Raw genomic sequence first — 20,886 nt, 5'->3', positions numbered from 1 at the left:
CCTTTCGCTGTGCCAGCCGGCCCCGTCCACCGACGCGCCTTCTCGGTCCCAGCTGGCGGCCGCCGCCTCGCTGCTGCGGGAGTCGGGAGGGGCTGACGGGGAGGGTCGGTAAAAGGTTTATGTGTACCAGCAGGGGAATAACCTGGATCAAACCCTTCCGCAACAGGTTTTCAAAACCCCATTTTAGCAAGTGTTTTAGCGTCTCCACTTTTTAGAGAACAACAGACGGAAAACCGACCCGATGGCAGGTAAGGCGGGCCATGTACTTTATTACAAGTACAGATAATTGAGCTTATATGAAGGAAAAATCGTATTTCTCCAATATTATCTCAGTGGGCCGCAGCTCCCCTAAGAGCTGTTGCTCAGAGGACCTCACACCCCTGAGCAGTGCAGGAATAGCTAGCTCGACAAGCGGCACAAGCAAGCTTATCCCGGCGCTGGCTCTCACGGCGAGCGCCAGACTTCCTAGAGTAAGTTTCCAGCATCTCCTGGAGTGGTAGAAAACACATCCGAGAGCCAGGAATGCTTAGTGCCAGCATGCTGCAGCAAGAGAGATGGGAGTTTCTGATGGCGATTTTTCATGCTCAGAAACATCAGTCCAGACTGCTGTTAAAAACAGTTTCTGCAGCAGTTCCACTGCTAAGCTCAGTGATGTAAAGAAAGAGGAGAAAGGAGTCAAGCAATTACAGCAATCTCGAGTCCAGCGAGCCAGACTGGCGTTCCCAATTCCAGTGTCCAGAGGACTAAAACAGGCTAGAGTGAGGATGGATCCCACAAATAATGCACCCAGGCTCCCTTTTAAGCATGGGGATGAGGTAAGTGCTTTGATTTTCACATGGAGATGTGACGTCCCTGCAGCAGGCAGTGCACATTTAGGAGGAATATTTTAAATAAGGAGCAGAACAACACACAGCTCCCTTCCCAGATTTTACCATACAGGCTCAGCAAAGACTTGAAGCTCTAGCAACAGGCAACTAGTCAAAGTTGACCCAACACTGTCCTGGGGCATGAGATTCATTTTTCTGTGATCAGCTATTACACAGGGCTCTGCACAGGAGCTTTGCGTATGTCCATGTGAAAGTCATTCAGTGTTTTCAGTTAGTTTCATTCTTAAGAATCAGGGACCACAGAACTAAAGCTGGAAGAAACAGTGCTGTTGCTGATATAAAGTCTTCTACCCGTCTTACAGAGGGAACTGCAAACACACACGTGCCAGTATCTAAACTGCAAGAGAAAGAAGCTCTGACATAGGCTTTTAAAAGTGTTTATTGATGGTTATTAGATGGAATGATGGCGCAATAGTGCAAACCACTGTGCAATCGGGAGAACGCACTCCCTTCCCAGCTTTCACATTTACTTTATTATACAGGAGACATGGAATAAGGATTAAATACAAAATGGGTCAGTATGCTGCATTTACCACGCTCCGTTGGGCTTTGGACAGATTACTGTTCCCTCAGTGCATGTCAGTTCAGAGCTGCATCGAAGTGGGGAGTAGCTGCTACGTTCTGTCCAGCTCTACTAGCAAGACAGTTGGAACCAGCTATCTTTTTCATTTGCACGCACATCCTCAGTCTGAAAAACCTAGCACTTCACTCAGCCAGTTTCTGCACTTTCTGTTTCATAAAGAATGGAAAATACCAGGTGTTCACAAGCCACACATAATATTTACTAGTACACTACAAGTAACCTTCAAGAGTACTTCTTCAGAAGCAAGATTACAGCTAATACTCATCTATCTTGTTAGCTTGTAAACCTCAGGTGCTCACTTCCTCATGTTTGCGTGATTTTCTCCCTGGAAGCTTCTAAAAACAATTAGGAGCGAGCAGCTAAACTTTGTATTTCTAGTGCTTGAGAGTCAGCATTGGAAGAGATTTATTAGTCCAATAATAAACCCCCAGCTAGTTTCTCTAAGGAAGTTGCATTGTTAGATTATAAGTCAAAGAACATCCTGTCCTCAAATGATGCGTTTTGGAAAAAAACAACCCCAACCATGCTCAAAAAATTAAACGTCACAGTTACGAGTCTCAAGGCTAAACTGACCAGCACGCAGTGGTTCCAACTATCATCCATGCATACCTCTCCTTGCTTTTCAAATCTGTAACAACATCTTTCTCTTCAAAAGAATCGAGAACCACAGCCACTTGGAGACTAATAAAACCATGGGGCAGATATTGGAGACTTTAGAAACTGCTGGATTAAGGTAATGTGAATCGGTGTTGTGCCCTCTTTGAATGTCATTCTTATTCCAGTCCAACAAAGTTACCTATACATAGAAAACGTTAAAGTTGTGCCACTTGCCAAAACCAAGACATCTCCAATTATTGATCGCACTTCAGCATACAGTTGGGACAGGGAATAATACATTACAGAAAGCAAAACCACAAGATTTTAGTTACATAAAACAATATAATTTGTATATAAACTGATAAATATTGTCTCCATGGTTCACTAATTCCAAATACTAGTTATCTGCACGTTAGTTGCTAATATCTATTACTAGAAGTAGGTCCAGCTTGTGCTCTCCCAGGGTGGTCAATTCATTTCCGAGACTAGTCAGCCTGTTTGCTCTGAGGGAAAAAGAAAATCTCAGCAATGAGACTAGGTTCCATGTGAAGATTTCATTTTCTCATCTGCCAGATAATGAATCCTATGATTATAGAAGCCACAGCAAGACCAAGAATCAGGATACAGATCTTCTTACGGGATTTCTTCTAATAAAAGAAGAAAAAAAGCCACTGACACCAGGAACAGATGACAAGAGGAAAGAGCAAGTCTATCAGTTAACGTTACTAACTTTGGTGAACTAGAGCACTGGATACCCATACTTATTCAAGAGAAATAACCAGTGTAGTCTGAACACTTTTACATGTTCCTTAAACTGCATGATCCTACAGATAAATGTTTTTAGATCTAGGAGCACGCTGGTCTAAGAGATGCAGTTAAGTCAAAACGTGACAAGTTTTGCTTCTCTTAAGGAAAATGCAAGATTTACTTCAACTTGACAACACCTACCATATGCTTTTCATCCTAAGGGACAACACCATGGCTTCAAAGGAAAGTCAAACATCTCTAGCTATTTAGATTTTCCAGGTAAGACTAATAAAACTGCTAAGGAGTTCTCCGATACAATCTCCCCTTGGCCACTTGGAGTTGGTGTAGAAATAGTATTGCATTTCTACAGTTTAAATGATTTAATATACAGTTACTGTACTTTGATTTTACAGCTTTGATCACTTTATTCATCATAGGAAACTACAGTCTGTCCATATACACCAAATATTTTTAATTTGGTATCTAAGGATTTGAGGATAATTTCATATAACCACTTCCTTCTCCAACCAGAAAAACACATCCAATGCATGTCCAATAGCTCCCAAACTTGGATTTATAACATACCTCAAAACTTTATAAAGGAAGCCGTGGAGAGAGAGACTACGACTAAATGCTGCCAGATGGTAAAAGCTACTTTCCCTCCCCTGCAGCAGCACTGGAGTTTTATTGCCTTCTAGTACCTCCCAACTTAACAGCTTGAAAGAGTCCAATTTTCTTTTTTAATCTTGTGTGGAAGCCTGGAGTCCCAGCAGTAAAACTCTGCATGGGACTGACTGAAGCAGAACCCTTGTTCCTTCACAGAACCTGAACCTACAGGGACAATAATGATGAAAGGAACCTACAGAAAACATTGAATATCATACATAAAGGAGATTTAAGCAGCAGTGAGAAGCACTGCAAGAGATTTGATGGGACAGGGAGAACAGACTACAGGATAGAAACTCAGCAATTAGAAAGAAGGGTGCTGCAAATCCTGGTCACCAGAAGTTTCCCGAGTCTGGGCAAGGATTTTTGCACATCAGTGTCCTGGCTGATATGTTTACAAGATGGATACAATGTGAGAATTTGTTCTTGTTTAACTGTTCTGGTAACTCCTGAGAATGGCAAAGACAGCTAAACAAACTTGCTCAGCACACCTACATGAAGGAACAAACTGACTGTATATCCTCTGAAGTAGAAGGGTAATTTCAATACCGTGTTTTTGACTCAAATGCTTTATCTATTCCTTGCAGCACAATTTTGAGTGAGTGCCAACTTGCACAAGCTGTTTTTAATAACTTGTTTGGTGTGCTGCAGTCCTCAGTATGTGTCTTGTTATGCCTGTTCCATTATTGCTCAAGTGTACATTGACAATAATGCAAGCATACAGAATTTACCTGGTAATAGGCAGCTCTCTGTAACTGCTCACTGGCTCTTTCCACATGGACTTCGGCACTTTCCACATTTGCCTCTATGCTATCTATGGAAAAATAAGAGAACGCATTGTAAAATATTTGAGAGCTTCAGTGTTTAAAAAAAAAAATCAGAAATACAGTAGTTTTTTGTGTAAAAAAACCTCGAAAATTTAATTTATGTAGGCAAAATATGTAATTGAACTAAAAAGAAACTTCTATTATCCAAACACGCTTACCAATCATATCTCCTTGATCATGAATCATCATGGCTAAATCCTTAAATATCTGATTGACATCCAAAATGTCTGCCTGAAGACAACAGTTTGACAAGTTATAACAAACATTGATTACAATTTTTCTAATCCTCATTCTTAGTACCTTTTCTGACCATTGCTCAGAGTGTCAGAATTGATACCATCATTCAATGACTGAGGTAACTTGATGCTACTATCTATGGAACTTGGGATTAACACAAGAGCCTACAATATTCCTGCTATTGAATATTTGTTTCATCACACTAGCAATAAGCACAGTATGGAATTGAGATGAACATTGTAACATGAGTCGCTCCTACCATTTCTGAAGGACCACCAGTCAACACCGAAGGAAAATATAGCTAGTCTCCTTCAACAGGAGCAGGGAGATTGATCTTGGCATCAATCCTCTCTACGAGGAACTTTGTTCCTCCACCTTCAGATCTCCTCAGCCCATCCCATTAGTTAGCACTGCACGACTTCTTTGGTTTATCTCCCAATACTGTTAACTGTGCAGGATCTACTGGTCACCTCTAATTGCCTGATTGCTGTTTCTCTTTCTTTAATGAGTTCAAGGTCCTGTTCAGTTATTGCCACATCTTCTTCCTGAGACTGCATTTGATTCCAATCTTCACCACTGGAAAGAGATGGAAAGAAAGTATGACTCTTTCTCTGAGTATAGGTACTTCCACACTCCATTTATAGCAAAGCACCAGTGGGTTAAAGTTGAAAAGTTTCCTACAGAACAACCCCAGGTTCCTGGCCCTGCAACTGTATACAGAGACAGGACCGATTTGTGACAACAGTTACAAATTGGAACAGCTGAAAAAAGGGGACAGATCAGGAAAAGTGAAAAAACCAGAAAGCAGTTACATGCATAGAATACTCTGTTCTAGGATGTGACAGTTATCTATGGCATTATAGAAGAAACATCCTTATTTCAGTTCTGCTTTTTTTTTTTTTAAATACCTGTACCTTCCTTCCCTCTCACCATCCCCCAAAAAGGGAGAAATCAGGGTGAAGGTTTTGACAGAGAATAGCCTGCAAGCACAACATTATCAGAACAAAAGAACACCTGACAAGCATCTGGATTCAAAGATTCTCACTTGCTATCTGGCATTTGGAAATAAGTGTTTTAGTATTTTAATTTATTAGTCTAGTAAGAACTTCAAATTAAATCACACACCAAAAGAGATGTTAAAAAACAAATAACTCTGCATCCCAGTCTACTTCTCTCCTGATGAGCTGGTACTTTTTAACTGCTCCACAAGTTACACCAATTATACTGAAGGCAGTACCTATAATACAAGGCCATCTACACATTCAGCATAGAAAGTTCTTCAAGGGCAACATCATCTTCTCAACAAAGAGAAGTGTGCTGGAAAGCACTATAACATTCCAGTGTTGGGTATACAACACTAAATAGTAAGTTTTAAAGTATCAAAGTGCCAAAAGAAATGAAGATAAACTACATGACTAGGTCAGAGGCAGCTGACCATCCCAGCAGTTCAGCTCTGAGATGACAGTAGTGTTTTCAGATATTTAAGACAGAAGTTTCTGACATGTAGCACACAAGAACAACTTCAAATGTGGAGTAGCTGCTGTGTGCCACTATCACCGAGCTAAGAGCTTCTGCATGAACAGGTACCTGTCTGGTTCCCCTTGCTTTAGTGAGCAAGGCCTTCAAACTCATTGCAGCATCTGTATAACTGAACAACCTGGGGTTTTCACTCCTGACTCAATATGTGAAAGCACAGGGCTAATGGAGGGGCTGCACACTAAGCAGCTGATCAGATGAAGTGCAGTTTGCAGAGAGAGGATGTATAGATGAGACATGTAAGCTAGGTCTCTTGATTTAGAAAATTAAAGGATTTATCCAGATGGGGCCAACAGATTTCATCCCAGTTTTCTCAAACATACACACAGTAGAAACTGACACAGTAATCACAGATACTTCTGGAGTGTCTTGAGTTCTCTTTACTCACAGAGTTGATAAAAGATTTTACAAACCTACCTACTATGCAGGCACACTGTTACTGCAGCACCAACACAACTGTCTGACAGGTGACAGTAATGCTGTCTTGTGCACGTTCTAGGATTAGTTTGCCAGTGCATAATGTCCAGGACTTCTGAATTGAAGGCAGCCTCAACCACTACTCTGTAATAGCTCCAATTGGGCTGCTAGATAACAGCCAAACCCATGAAATAAACATACAGCTCTGTGTGGAAAGAGTCACAGTGAGGGAAATCCTGTCTGGTAATCCTGTGCTCACAGTCCAGAAAACCAGGAGCTCCAACTGCCACATACTAGGGACTCTACTATTCCCCTCAGGGCAGTAATCACACAACCTATATTTAAGGAGGATAAAATACTATCATATGCAGTTAATTTTTTTACATTGTATATTACAAGTACTGTAATAATTGCATTTCTAATCTTTTTGCTTTGCATTCAGCTAGCAGACCCTGGCCCAAGTTACAATAACATATCTTACCACAAAAACTTTAGTTATACATAGTTAAAACTATACATCAAGAGTACAAGAAGCTGTTACCTATCAAATGAAACAAGCTGTTCTTCTCTGAACCGCTCATCAGCCTGGAAGAGATAAATGAGTTATTAGTCTTGCACATTACCAGGACCACTTGCAGAATCAACAGGAGTGTCTTGAAGACAAAGGCATATATTGTCCAGAGAGTTCTTTGACAATGCCACTGTCACTTTAACTTTCAGATTTAACTTAGGTTAGTTAAGATTAGATTTAGATTAATCTTTAGATTTAATATTTAGATTCAGATTGTCTCTGCAGATCAGAGGCAACTGAGAGATCAAAAGCAGCTAGTCCGTTTACTGACATCAGCTGTCATTGTTTGTCACTTCCTTTCTCAACATGTAGCAAAAAATTTAGAGCATAATCCAACTGATAAATCTGTTCCCTTGTAGAAATTAAGAATGCATACTTAAGACAGAGCCCCAAGGCAAGGGGAGAAAAATGCTTTCACTGGCTTTTTTATTACAAATTCTTAGTAGCCACAGGGGTTTTTCAAAACATATAGGGAGAAAATTTGAATGTACATTGGAGATATTAGCAGGACAGAAGTTATAAGAAAAATAAAGAAACATAGTGTGAGATTTAAGATGTAATTTAAGGTGTGGTAAGCTTCCAACTGACCTCTTAAATTTTATAGTCTAGGGCTGACATCAAGCAAAGAGCAGCCTGCAATACTTTGCTATTAACTATACTGTGACTCCCCATCTTGTCCACAACATTTGCAACTACCAGTTGCAACTCCTCTACTAACTGACAAGCAGCACACTGAAATGAGTGCCTAGTACTTAAAACATCTGGAATGACAAAACTAATGCACCGAGGCCTCATCTGCACTCAGCAATGTGTCAGTAGACAGCTATTAAGTTGGTAGGCAAGTACAAAATCTCTCAAAAGACTTGTAGTTCACTATATCAATACAAAATTCCTATAAATACTTACAGAGATACGGGAGCCAGCTCTCGCCCTTGCTACAGTTTCTTTTTCCTTCTCTGACACTCGCCTCTGTATTGCCTGGAAGTTATTTAAGGCCGCGGAGAAGTCATTCATTAAACGTTCTTTCTGAAGCCTCTGTTGGCGCTAAAGAATTGAAACAAAAACAAGTGTTCAGATATTCCCATTCAGGATAAAGTAACTGTCAGACTCTCAAAAAACTCTATCATCATAATAACAACAACAGTGAATGCTGGCATTCACGTGATCTTTTGGTTCCAGCATTCTGGGGCACTGGAGAGAACAAAAAGCCCACCATATTTTAATTCATTATACCAAATGCTCTACATCTTGCCTATTGCAGAACAGTTTTGTGCAATAAGGTTCTCTAATTTCAATCTAGTTTTAAGTCTGAAGTAGATACGTCTTCTACACCATTACTTTTATTCAAGTCACATTCCAGTAATCTACCACATTTAATTGTGTACCTTTTGGATACCTACAATGCTATTACCTATTTACCCTCCATTCCTCTACTTAGCCAACCTGGTAGTACTTAACTTTCTCTTGTCCTGATAAGACAACCCCTTTAACTTTCTTACAAATATAGGAAGCCCCACACTTCCAGAACTAATGACAACACCCATTACCCCAGTTTCACAAGCTGTCTCTCCCAGCCATGCCACACTACAAACCTGCTGTTATTTGAGTAGAGAATATCCTTAGTCTTGATAACTGTTTCAGTTTATGTTTTCTCCAAATACATTAGTTGTAATATTCCTTTTCATCCTCATTTTACAATATCAACTTATTTAGCCTCCACAGAACACCTCCTTCAAGTGTTGCGACATCCCAGTTATGGGAAACAAGAAGTTGTAAAAAATCTTGTCCCAAGGACACTCAATATTCTGGTCAGTTCTTATGTTTTCCATTAGAGATTCCCAACAGCTGTCTCAAATTGCAGGCTTTCCAGTACCAATTCAATTGTTTGTATCAATTCAAAAGCCATTTCAAGGAAATAAATGTTTTGAATTTTTTTTTTTTCTATAATAAGCCACTACAGCAGCCTCATAAAACACTGCAGCTTCCATTTGAGCCATCTGGAAGCAACAACCCTTCTGCCAGAGGAGATCCTCAGCATGTTGATGCCAGCTCCTGCAGATTTTGACTGGACTGCTCCAACAGGCTTCATGAGGCTTCAAAAGTCACTGCTGCATTCAGTGAGATGCACACGATGGGATTTTGTTCACCAGAGGGAGATTAACTGAAAAGTATTTGCTGAACAAACAGGCAAAACATGGCCATGCTTACAACTGGCATATAAACCTTTAAATACAGAATTAGACTAAGACAACATCTGCTGATCCATATCCACAGATCATCCCACAACAGTATCACAAAAGCAGATATATCAATACTGTGGTAGTGATTTAAAGTAGAGCAAGAAAACGCCAACAGCAGAGGGCTGTCCCTTCCCTTTCCCATGGGGAGCGGGAACTCGAAGGGCTATTTGGCAAGAGATAAAGTCATAATCATTGCCTCACTATATTTTGCTTTATTCAAATACGAGCAAGGTGAGTCAGCTTTTACCCCCCCCAATAAATCACATGCAAGGGAAAGCTTTTTGGCGTGATCACATTTCATACTGACATGCAGTTTGCTATGAGTTCCTATCCTAAAACACTGCCTCGCATCACCAGGAACTTTGTAAACAAGATTATTTTTCCGAAATGTACTCAGAAAAACAGAATTGCATACTCAGCTCTCCCCAAACATTTAGGGCTTCTTACTCTCATGCGAGTAAGTTTTATACCTATTTGCCGCTGGGAAACACTGTTTTCCCAGTGTCATACAAGCAGCCAGGATGTAGCCAGTTTAATGTGTTTCCCTACTTCAACAACATTCTTCATTGCAAAAGGCTGCTGTCTCTTCAGCTGTGCCAACTGAAGCTTTGTGAGGTTATGGTCTAAGCTAGTTTCATGAAGTGAGCGATTTAAAAATACATCCAGACAAATTCTGTGTGCCTACCTGTTCAGAAGCAGACAGAGGAAGTGGTAGAGACCCCAACTCCTTTAGATATTCATTGGTCTCTTTGGCAAGGCAGTTTGCAGAATGCTGTAGCTGTTGTCTGAAATAAAAGTTCAAAGGAGTTACACAAGCTTCTACCTAAAAAGCAGTCTCTGAGCATTTCAGTTTCCAAAATAATGACCAAGTAGGGGTTCTGAGATGACACATCTTTATGATGGGTGGTTTTTTTTTTTCTTCACCCTAATGGAACAGAGATGTACTTTTAGCATTTACCATCAACTGGACTCAGGACTAAGTTTTAAAAAAAAAAAATTCAAAGAAGTTCTGTGCTCCCTGCTAACTAGTATAATTCAGTAGTTTTTAAAAGATATTTTTCTCCAATGGCATAAGAGAGAGAAATTCAAGGGAGAGAAAACTTTATTCAGTGAACATAATCATTCTTTTAGGGTGAATTCCTTGTGGTACCAATTGGTAGCCAACTGTTCACTTGACAACCGCCCACTCCATTGGTTAAACGTACATTTGATAAAAGTACAGAGACTCAGAGATATTAAATTCTTACATTTTTCTGAAAATTAATGGTCAGAGAGATGAATGATCCAACTTCTACTTTGGGAAATGCAAGGCCTTCTCTTGAGTCTTTAAGTTTTCCAACGACATTGCAATTCAAAGCTATTGTTGCAAAGGATCTAGTGCAGCAGCACCTTCATTAGTGCCACAATACACAAAGATATTAGTTACATTGAACTTAATGTAAAGACATCATCTTGTACATCAAAGATGCAGTTTATTAGAAAGAATGCTGGTGCTTCACAGAGAACAGAACCGCAAGTTTTATTTTGCAGCCATATGCACAAAAACTGATACTGTAAACTGGGAAGACACAAAATACTAAAACAAGAACCAATTTTTTTGGCAGTCAATGGATACAAGATGCTTAAGTGAAAGTCACCTATTCAGCCCAATGATACACAAATCAAAGTATTCAGTCTGCATTATTGTACAAGTTGACCTGCAATATGTGAGCTGAATAAACCACTCGTGCATTTTCGTATTAAATTTGTATGGCAGCTGACAATTTGTGGAGTGAAACCACTCTCACCTTAAGGAGGAGGGCCATTTCTACGATGAAATTAAATGGAAAGACATTTGTTTGGTCACCAGTGATTAGTTCTTTAATCTACCGATTAAAGACAGATCAAGTCAACTTAGCAGCTCAGGCAAACAAATTCCTTTCTCTCCAACTAGGCTCTGATCTCATCCTTCAAATGTAGCGTATGTAGCTATCACCACAAGTTATGATCTTATCCAAAAATCAGCTATTATAAAAAATGGGGAAGTTGCATATTCAGAGATTCAAGGTATAGTCACATGAAGAGATAGTGGAAGAACTTACTTTCGAGTTTTCTTTTATGACTCCAGAAATTACTCTTCTCATAACTTGCTACTTATGCTTTACAAGTTTGTAAAAGACGCACAGACATAGACTCCCTGTTCAGTTTCTCTAGGAGTCAGTTTGGACTATGCCTGTTTAAATGTCTTCTATATTGTCCTCCACTGGCATATTACTCTTCTGAAATTACATGTGGCATTTTGGTTGCCATATAGGATTGCTAATCTTTCTAGTGCCTAAATCCATCTGTGCTACAAGCTACTTTTTCATCAATTATGGGTCTTCCTTGCTGTTTTTCCTTATTGCTCTTATGTGAGGACCAAGTACCTAGTATGGCATTCATTTCTTCTAAACCACAAGTGAAGCTACTATAGCTAGTCCTCAGAGTACAGCTAACGCATGACTGATGTACTACTACCATTTTAAAATAAACTAAACTGTTTCTAACCATTCCTATCCAGCAGTTTTGAATGGCTTCTCCAGAGTCCTGCAGAAACACCTTAATTCATCCAGTAAACTACTTAGAGCTAGTCATTTCTGGTTTGTAGGACTGTATTAAATTTATCTAATAAGCATCTCCCCAAAGCAAGTAAGCCGGTTCCTCTAAGAATACAGATAGAAATTAAAAGGAACATATACAAACGTTAGCTCATCTAATACTTACAAGTTCTCCTGAAGCTTGCTGGAATCCTGCTTGGTTCCCAGCTGGCTCATCAAATTCTTTATTTGAGCAGCTGAAGATAAAGAGATCAAGATGAATTAGTAAGACAAGTTCTGGTGTATTTTATTCCTTCTTGAATATATTCTTCTAGCTTTCCCCAAAGGATTTCTCTCAATGTTTGACTTAACTCAAGCTGGTAAGACAACACTTACATTCTTTGCTTTAAATGCAAAGTGTATTTTACACATCCCCATTTAGACATGATCCAGCCTAACAGACTAACTTTCAGATAAGAAAGTGATAGTGAGGAATACATACCCTGAAGACGAGTCTGTGGAGCTAAAAGCTTGTGCAGTCCTCAACCTTTTTAGACCAACTAACATAGCTGTTTGTTTCTACCAGCCTTGCTATTTCTGTATTTTAGGCTATCACTGCTGCAGAACAACTTTACTATGCTGTGTTGCCACTTTTACATATTCTAAAGTTACTTAAATTATTAGTACTTTGTTAAAAAAAAAAGAATAAGAAAAAGCCAAGGGTTGCTATCAGTTAAAAAAAAAAACAAACTGAATTTTTCTACTCATGATAGCCCAAACCTTTCGCAATACTGGCACAAACAATCTTTCAAGAATAGCAGATAGCAACGGTGCACTTCGCTGTTAGCTTGCATCAATCTGAAATCATGTTGTAGTGAGAAGAGATATTCTAGCCCTCCTTCTCCCTTATCTCCTATGTTTTTCCACTATTTTCCTTGTGTAGGCACTAGTGATCATGCAGCCACACAATGAATCACATCAAACCGTTAACCTACCTGAAAAGCAAGTACCATCTTCTCTCCCCACTCCCTCTACCTTCGAAGATTCTTTTTTTGACAGATCAGCAAGCTGATCCACTTTATTCTGCAGCTGCACAGTTTTTAGCATTACTAAAGATGCTGGGCACACCACTTATGACAGCAGTACAAAGTCTGATTGGCTCAAATTGGTCATGAAATTGTATGCTACCCCATCGAGCATCAAGAGAGGCAAGACCAAGGAGGATCAACTTAATATAGTTCTATAGGCAGATGAATTGAGTTGAAGTACCCCATGAGTTTAACAAGGGCTACTTCCAATTCAGTGACATCCTACTGGTGTAATTTCTGCTTTCAGCCTGGAGCAAGCCAGTTGATTAAATATGTTGATGAAGAAACATCAGATTCCTACAACGGCCACTTCTTTGAAAGTCATGTCCAATGGCTTATAACAATGGCAGCTCAGCTAAGGCTGCAATACGATTTAATCGGTAATTAGGCAAGTATTCTAGCTTTTGCATCTAGCGAGAGTATTCTCACTGAGAATTCTAGACTTCTATTAGCTCATACAGTGAGGAGTTGTTTAGCAACTTCTTATACACTCAGTTGAACATGGCTTCTAGCAAGCAAGACTGCACGTATTTCACAGCTCTGTCAGCCATGGGAAGGTCAGAAAAGTTCATAGTTGGGTTAAACTGACAAATGGCACACAGACTACACTCTGTGTGCGGATATCAAGGACTCTGCAAATGGCATTTGCACTATAATGTCTAGATATTCTGTGGTGTATCTTTTTTTTCCTCCACTGGGGGAGATTATTGCGTGAGTCCCATTTCCATGCCAGGCAACGTGCTTTTTGTCCTGGTCTGGGCCAAGTTCAGCAGTTCACTATGCCTAGCCAACAGCAATGCACAGACTCTACACAAAATGAGAGCAAAGTGTCTGGAAGGCCAAAGGAAGGGGCTGGAGCTCTTTACCTTTATTCTTTAGATGGTGGGTATACATATCAACATAGAGAGTCTCCTCAGTCAACAGCTTTCAGTCTCCGAACTCTTTCAGTTTTAGGCTGTAAAGCCTTCCACATACTGACTGTTCTACACTTAAGATTACTTAAAACATTTCAATCTCTGCTCTAGATGCTTAGGTAATGTAACAGTCTTGCAAGCAACAGTTTGGCCAGCTCAGGTCACCAGTTTTCTGTACGTTTTGTGTGAAATGCAAACTCTACAGAGTTTCCCAAAAGGAGTGAATAATAGTCAGCTGTGTGCACTGTTTGCTTGCTGTTTTCCCTATAGGGAACGAAAGGAAAAATGAGGACAGGCTTAAGGCTTCAATATCTATTCTCCTCCTAGGCTTGAATGGAAAGCTTTTATAACATGTGTAATAAAGTTAATTATCGTAACATTAAGTCAGATGTTCTGTGTGTTCCCACCTGCCTTGATAAAAACCGTAAGGCTATTTGTTTCATTTAAGATAGGCAGCGCACTGAGATAGGATGGCTGCTGGTCATGAGACAGTGGAAGCTTGTCCTATGAGAAAGAGAAGCTGAACTACTCAGAGGGGGAGACTCACAGAAGTCCCATGGAAGGGATGGGGGGTGTAAAGGAAAAAAAAACCAAAAAAACCCCCCAGACAATCAGTGTTATTTGGTGAACTAGAAGCAATTCAACTAGCAGCCATGCCTATACCAAGAGGAAATGAATGTGACTGAGCAAAAGCAAAGCAGTTTCAGCAATATTAATAGCTTTGTATAATCGAATTGGCGAATTCACCAACTTTTAGAGGAACCAACATGTTCAACTGACCTTGCCCCTAAAAAATTGCATGGGTACTTGGACAATTAATGCCTTTTTTAGCAAAGGCAGTATCCTTAGGAAGGAGTTATATCAACGAGTTTTTTGGAAGTGACTCTTTTAATAAGCAGTATTTCAGTGATCAATACTAGGATTTCAATGATTAGCTTATGATACTAATAACTTTAATGACAACCATATGACCAAGAAACTGCAACACCATTTACTTAACGGCTATCTGTTCAGCAGCAGAGCGCTTCCCTGCAGGACTCTGCCAGCACAGTTAAGAGGAAACGGGCAAGTTAACATCAGCCTTCAGAAATCCCTGCAACAGCAGCTTCTCCCAGGTGCCCTGCACAAGGCGGGGTGACAACCTTTGGCTCCCTGCTTCCACTTAAGCACCTTCACTGAAGCACCTAAAGGCAAACGAGAAGCCGGGCTCTTGCCAAGGGTGACAGAGGGTTTCAGTTCTGCTGGGGAAGAGCGCAGCTTGGAAAAAGTGACATAAACACCGCATCGAAAGCGACAGGAGCACGCATTTTGCCCAGGCCAGCGGCAGCATGCAAGCTGTTAATAACAATGCACGGAGGAGGAAGCTCAGCTACCGGCTGGCGTGTCCACGGCCGCGGGGAAGTGAGGCCCCCCCACCCCCGGGAGGCCCCCGGTGCTGCCGGCCCGGCCAGCCCTCGGTCCGCCCGCGCCGGGCACACCCCCCCCCGGCACCGCCCTGGCGGAGGCTCTGCCAGCCCCGGGGGGGGGGGGGCGGCGGCTCCCGCGGGACCCCGAGGAGAGCTCCCCCCGCACCACCGGCGAGGCGGCCGCCGCGCTCCGCGCTCCTCACGGGGCGCCGCCGGGCCGCCCCTTCCCCCCCGGGCGCACTCACTGTACTGCGCGATGCGCTGCACGTTGGCGCTGCATGTCTGGATGATGCCGCCGAAGTCCCGCGGCGGGGGCGGCGCCCCGGGCCGGTAGGGGTCCAGCGGGCCGTACGACATGGCCGGGGCGGGAGCGCGGCTCCGCCGGGCCCAGCTGACAGAACCCCGCCGGCCTCTGCGCATGCGCTGCGGCCGCCGAGGCGCTGCCGACGGAGCGCCCGCATACGCGCGAGGCGCGGCCGCCGGCGCTTGCGCGCTCGAGGGGCGGTGAGCCCGCGGGGTGCCATGGTAACGGGGCGCCCGCCCCGCCCCGCCCGCTCCCGGCGGTGAGGGGGAGCCCGGTGTGAGGCCCGGCGGCACCTCGGCTGCGAGGAGGGCCCTGGGGAGGAGCCCGGCGCGGCTGTCCGTGGCGCCGTGGCCCACGACTGCCTGGCAGGACGGTGAGGAGGAGCCGTGGCTCTGGGTGCGTGGTTTCACTACCGAGCAGCAGCACCATCGGGTAGTTGTGAGGGGAAGTTGCGCCCTCCCCTGTGTCCCTGCCAAGGGCCCGTACTCGTTCTTCGGATGAGCTGAATCAAGGAACTGATCGTTTTTGTTAGAACAGGCCGTTTCCTGATTCGCCTCATCCTGTGGCCAAATGCCAGGGCCCACCCAAGGGAGGCGGGGGAGCGTGTCACTGCAGACCCGGGGAAAGCCGAGACTGGTTTGGTCATAACCCGTCCTTGCGTGAATGCAATGCAAAACAAGATAGCTACCGTTTTGGGCCTGATTAGATGAGATAAATCCTGCTGTAGCGCCTCTGAAAGGCAATAAATGCTCTAAGTTTTCTAAAAGGCCTACAATTTATAATTCATCGATAAAACAGTGGGAGAATAATGAATAAGTGTTTAGAAGTAGAGCTTACATCACAATTTGCAATTAAACTTTATCCCTTATCTTTCCATTATTATAGAGCTGTCAAAGACAATTATGGGATTTTTTCCGCATAATACTACTTAAAATTGCATCTCAAAACATGACACGCATACACTGGCTCCTGGGGAAATGCCTTTTTCAAGACAGCAGAGCAATTCAATTTGAATAATCGGTCGTATAATTTGGTCAGATAACTAATTTTAATCAAACCAAGGCTGTAAAATTAGTTTCTTTTTTTCCTGTTTTAATTTCAGCTTAAATATATAATGAACTAAATTATAGGTGCTTTTTTAATGCCACCACTGCAGGCAATTGTATCTGAACTTAAAAAAATTACTGTAGTCAACAAACAAAAACATGTGCACCAATCCTGAAGATACTGAAGATACCAGATTCACTCTGCTGGTATAAATAGCCCCATTACCTGAAAATGCAGCCTCTAAAGAAGAAAATTGCTTCACTGCTAACAATGCCTTCCAATAAATTAACACAGTTACTGTGAACATTTATTACACAGGTAGGTCCATATTTAAGGCTTCAGTCAAAGGTGAAATCGCATCAGTGACTGAAGAGTAGGTGTTCTCACTGGTTTCAGGTAGCAGGTGCTGATGGGCGAGGTGGACATGTCACCTTGCTGAAGCAATTCGGTTTTGATTTGGTCCAGTTCAGTGTTTGATTTTGCATTTCAGTGTTTATTTGTTAGTGAAGCTGTTGGTGTGTCCATTTCTGTACAATAAGCACAATAAAAATGAGATATTTTGATACAAAAAGCACGAATATTTCCATGTGTATTCACAGAGATTACAAAATAATCACTTTGGCAATATCAGAATATAAACTAGGAGGAAAACAATTATAAAAAATAGAGAAGCTTTTTAAATGTTGAAAACAAATTTTAGAATGATTAAAAAATTCATAATATTTTTACACAGTTTCTCAACTTACTTCTTTTTGTTCAGCTAGTAATGCAATGCTAGCTTTCAAATCAAGAGTAAAGAAATTTAAGTTAACATCCATTTCTGCTACCCTCTGCGGAAGCTATAGTATTTTAAGGAAAGTACATCCAATCTTTGAATAAAAAATCTGAGGTCATGCCCTGTAAGAAGTAAAGAAGTCAGTGTATGTATGATGAAAAGTAAGAATGTAAATATTTCTTTGAGAAATGTCTGATACAGTAACAAAATTCTAATTACAAAAGTGTCCACAACAGGTGAAAATTATGGTAAATATGGAGCTGGGCTATGGATGAAACCTGTATGTGCAATAGATAATTCAAGAAATAATTCAACTTTAAGCACATGAGCAGTTTGTTGAAGTCGATTTGACCGCTGATTTGCTTGAAACAGCATGTAGGCAAACACTTGCAGGTCCTGAACTGTTAAAACACTTGTTCAAAAAATCTTTGGTGAGCATAAATAGGGCTTATGACAAAGAAAGCAGGCGTTGGAGAAGGCACTGAGGGTAGCACAGACAATTCCCAGGTTGACCCCATTTGTGACAGAAACTAATTTGAAATAGAATGTAGTAAATTCCAATAAGCAGTACTACAAATTTTAGTGAAGCACTGCTTTTTACTCTGTTTAAGAGTATTAACAAACTGGAACTTGCTTTTCAGCTTCAGAAGTATTCTAGGAGAAATAACCCTCATCCCTCCAAAATCATATTCCTAAGAAAGGCTTCCTAAAATAAATGGAAGTAAAGCAAACATATGGTGGTGTTGGACTGTGGTAGCAAGTAATTTGTACAGCAAACAGTCTCTTTTACATACGCTAAATAAGCAAACCATTGTCAGGAGATGAAAATACACTTTAAAGAAAAGAAGCAGCACTTTAAAAGGGTTTTCTTTGTCTCTTGACAGAAGGTTACTGTGAAAATCCAGATCCCTGTCTCGGCTGCATCGGATTCATGGTTCCTGAAGATCTGTAATGATGCTGGAATTGTTTGGCTGCAGCTGAGATGTACAGTAGGTTCCCCTGGATGAGCTGTTCTTCTGAAAGAGTGTCCATTTTAGTGTGGTAGGTTTGCTGTGATAAAATCCCACACTCCCTCCCTTCCTTTGAAGAATAATGACACTCTCATCTGAGAGAATAAGAGATCTTTTTCTTTCTCTTTTGTTCTGTTTTGTCAGTATCAGCTCTGAAGAGGTGACAGACAAACAGCCAGTCTCTTGAAGATGGACGTGCTTTATTGTGTAAATTTCTGGCCTGATAATTTACACACGATATTGTCTGGCTGAAAAGTACCAGGGTCTTCTCTAGGTGCTTTTGTGCCCTGGGAGTTGGTGGGGTTTTTTTGAAAAACCAATAAAAATGTTAATTCCAAAAGAAGGGAATCTCTGGGTCATGAGGTTTCACTGCACACATTGACTGACCCATGGGGGAGGAGGGGAGCGCAGCTCAGCTTTCATGATGCCAGCTATTTCCCACTCTATATACATTTATCATCATCAGGCATAACTGTTTGATTGCAAAATCAATCCGTGTTGTGTACCTGGATCTCCCAGCTCCAATTCTGTCCATCCCTGTGGAAAAAGTAAAGCTTAGTTATAAGAAAAAAGTTTACAGCGGTTTTAAGTTGCAGAATTTATTCAGTGTTTGAAGAACCAATTCTTCAAATGCAGAAGAATTGCCCATATCTTCTTTTGCACACTTCTTCAATGAAATAGGACCATCTCTAGAGAAATGAAGCCTGCAGACCAAATGAACTATAGAAAGAAGAGGAATGACTTGCAGACCACAGAGGTAATCTCTGGGGTCTGAGGAAGCTTATGGCATACGCAACACAGGGCAACGCACATGTCCTCCACCTGTGCTCGCTGCTGCCCTTTGGGGATTGTGCCTGCACTGCATTTCTGCCTACAGACTCAGCAGTGTCAATTCATCCTAGCTTCCAGATGTATCGAAAAACAATCTCCAGCCCTCCAAGGACAATTAGTCCTTTCTCAGTGGTACATTTCTCCTGGGACTGAAGGAACAATCCTCCCCCAAGAAACTGCTGTGGGGAGTAATAGTGGGTGGCAGAGAGAGCATACATATGCAAGGAAGGATAGGCTGGATTCACACACAGCTATCCACACTGCATTACCATAACAAAAGTCACCAGCTTGCATGCTGCTAGCATGAATTTAGGATCTTTCTTCTTCATAGGCTAAATCCAATCATGGAAGAAAACAACTAGCACGTCCAGAGTGCCTGTAATGCCTGCTCATGACAGAGTCTTCAAAGATCTTTCAAAGAACTTCACAAAGATAAATCTCATTTGGAGTGACCCCTGGAGAGGGAAACAGGATGTGGAAAACATCATGTCCTCTTGGTTGGATGCACTACAGACCTGTCAGTCGAAAGGAAGATTTGGAAGCACAGGGAGGATACAGAGAAGGAAAACTACAAAGAGAGCAGCACCGTGGGTCATCACAATTGAGGTGATGCCTGGAAGCCCAGCAAGCTGCGGTTCTATCTGCTGTTTTTGGTTCTGAGACCACTGATGTGCATAGGTGCAAAGTGACATTCCTAGTGAACACATCAATGTTTGGCAGGTAACGAGGTGATGACAGAGTTGCCTGTCAGGATCAGTTCTGCTCTGGAGGTACTTTTCACATAATTGTTACTGCTCCCGGTCAGCAGTGGGAAGCAGCTCATTGCCAGGTGGAAGTGCTCTCTGCCTGGCAATGACCAGGTCATGAAGGCCCAATATTTGGAGAGCCTGGAATCTGAGCAGTAAGGAAAAGTGGGGTTGGGAAGCCCTGGAAACCTCTTTAGGCATCATGCACTCATTCCTGCTTGGGTATGTTACCTAAGTGTGACCTTGTGTTTCTGCTTTGTTTTCAAATGACATGCCATATCTGTACCGCTCTGAGTTGGAGGATCCTCCTGACTATGCTGGAGGAAAAGAGAGGTCCTGGAGCTCTGCAGGACAGTCCCTCTCCAGGATCCCACGCTTTGATGACTGTCACTGATGGGATGCAGAGGACAGGACACTGGTGATAACACGGCTGGCCGTCTGGTGCATGTTGGCATAGAGGAGTGTCTATGTCAAGCCATGGCAGAGACCTGACAGACTGCCTTGATTTTCTATAGTGCCTCAAAATCCTTGGAAAGTCTCTAGAAATAGAGCCTGGGAAGCAACTGGCATGTAGGCTGTGTGGACAAAACAGAGGATTGGAGTCATCAGCAGAGCTGTCTTGCTGCCTGTGTACCAGACAGCGTTCTGTGCACTCAGCCAGGCCTTGCTTCCCCTCCACCAAACTCACGATGCGGCGTGGCGAGACCTCTGTGTTCCCGCTGCGCAATAACCAGTCTCCACACCAGGCAGAAATGAAGTTGTTGGCTCTGACTTACTTCAGGAAAGGCTACGGCAGTGTTGATCGGGAACTCAAAATCTCTGAGGAGCTGAGCATCCGAGAGGGTTTTAAAATTAGGCTATAGATGGTATCTGGCAATGGTAAATCAGGGCCAAGACCCAGC

The 20,886-nt window shown here is 42.1% G+C and overlaps 1 protein-coding gene and 1 long non-coding RNA gene across 2 annotated transcripts; one reads left to right on the top strand and one right to left on the bottom strand.

Annotated features, from left to right (window-relative positions):
- Positions 1-1,248: 1,248 nt before the first annotated feature.
- STX12 (syntaxin 12) lies at positions 1,249-15,663 on the bottom strand. The gene is made up of 9 exons (XM_076357087.1): positions 15,517-15,663; positions 12,051-12,120; positions 9,994-10,093; positions 7,975-8,112; positions 7,039-7,082; positions 5,015-5,120; positions 4,466-4,538; positions 4,212-4,294; positions 1,249-2,714 (listed from the first exon to the last, which is right to left on the bottom strand). Exons 1-9 carry the CDS (start codon positions 15,626-15,628, stop codon positions 2,622-2,624), a joined length of 819 nt encoding a protein of 272 aa, XP_076213202.1. The 5' UTR covers positions 15,629-15,663; the 3' UTR covers positions 1,249-2,621.
- A 209-nt stretch (positions 15,664-15,872) lies between these two features.
- LOC143169758 (uncharacterized) lies at positions 15,873-18,747 on the top strand. Its single transcript, XR_012996928.1, has 3 exons — positions 15,873-15,971; positions 18,282-18,438; positions 18,552-18,747. It is a non-coding gene; the product is annotated as an uncharacterized LOC143169758 (long non-coding RNA).
- Positions 18,748-20,886: the final 2,139 nt, after the last annotated feature.

This window comes from Aptenodytes patagonicus, chromosome 21 (assembly GCF_965638725.1).
Source record: "Aptenodytes patagonicus chromosome 21, bAptPat1.pri.cur, whole genome shotgun sequence".
Lineage (NCBI taxonomy): Eukaryota > Metazoa > Chordata > Aves > Sphenisciformes > Spheniscidae > Aptenodytes > Aptenodytes patagonicus.
Note: the sequence above shows the minus strand (reverse complement) of the source record. Positions and strands in the feature narration are given on the sequence as shown.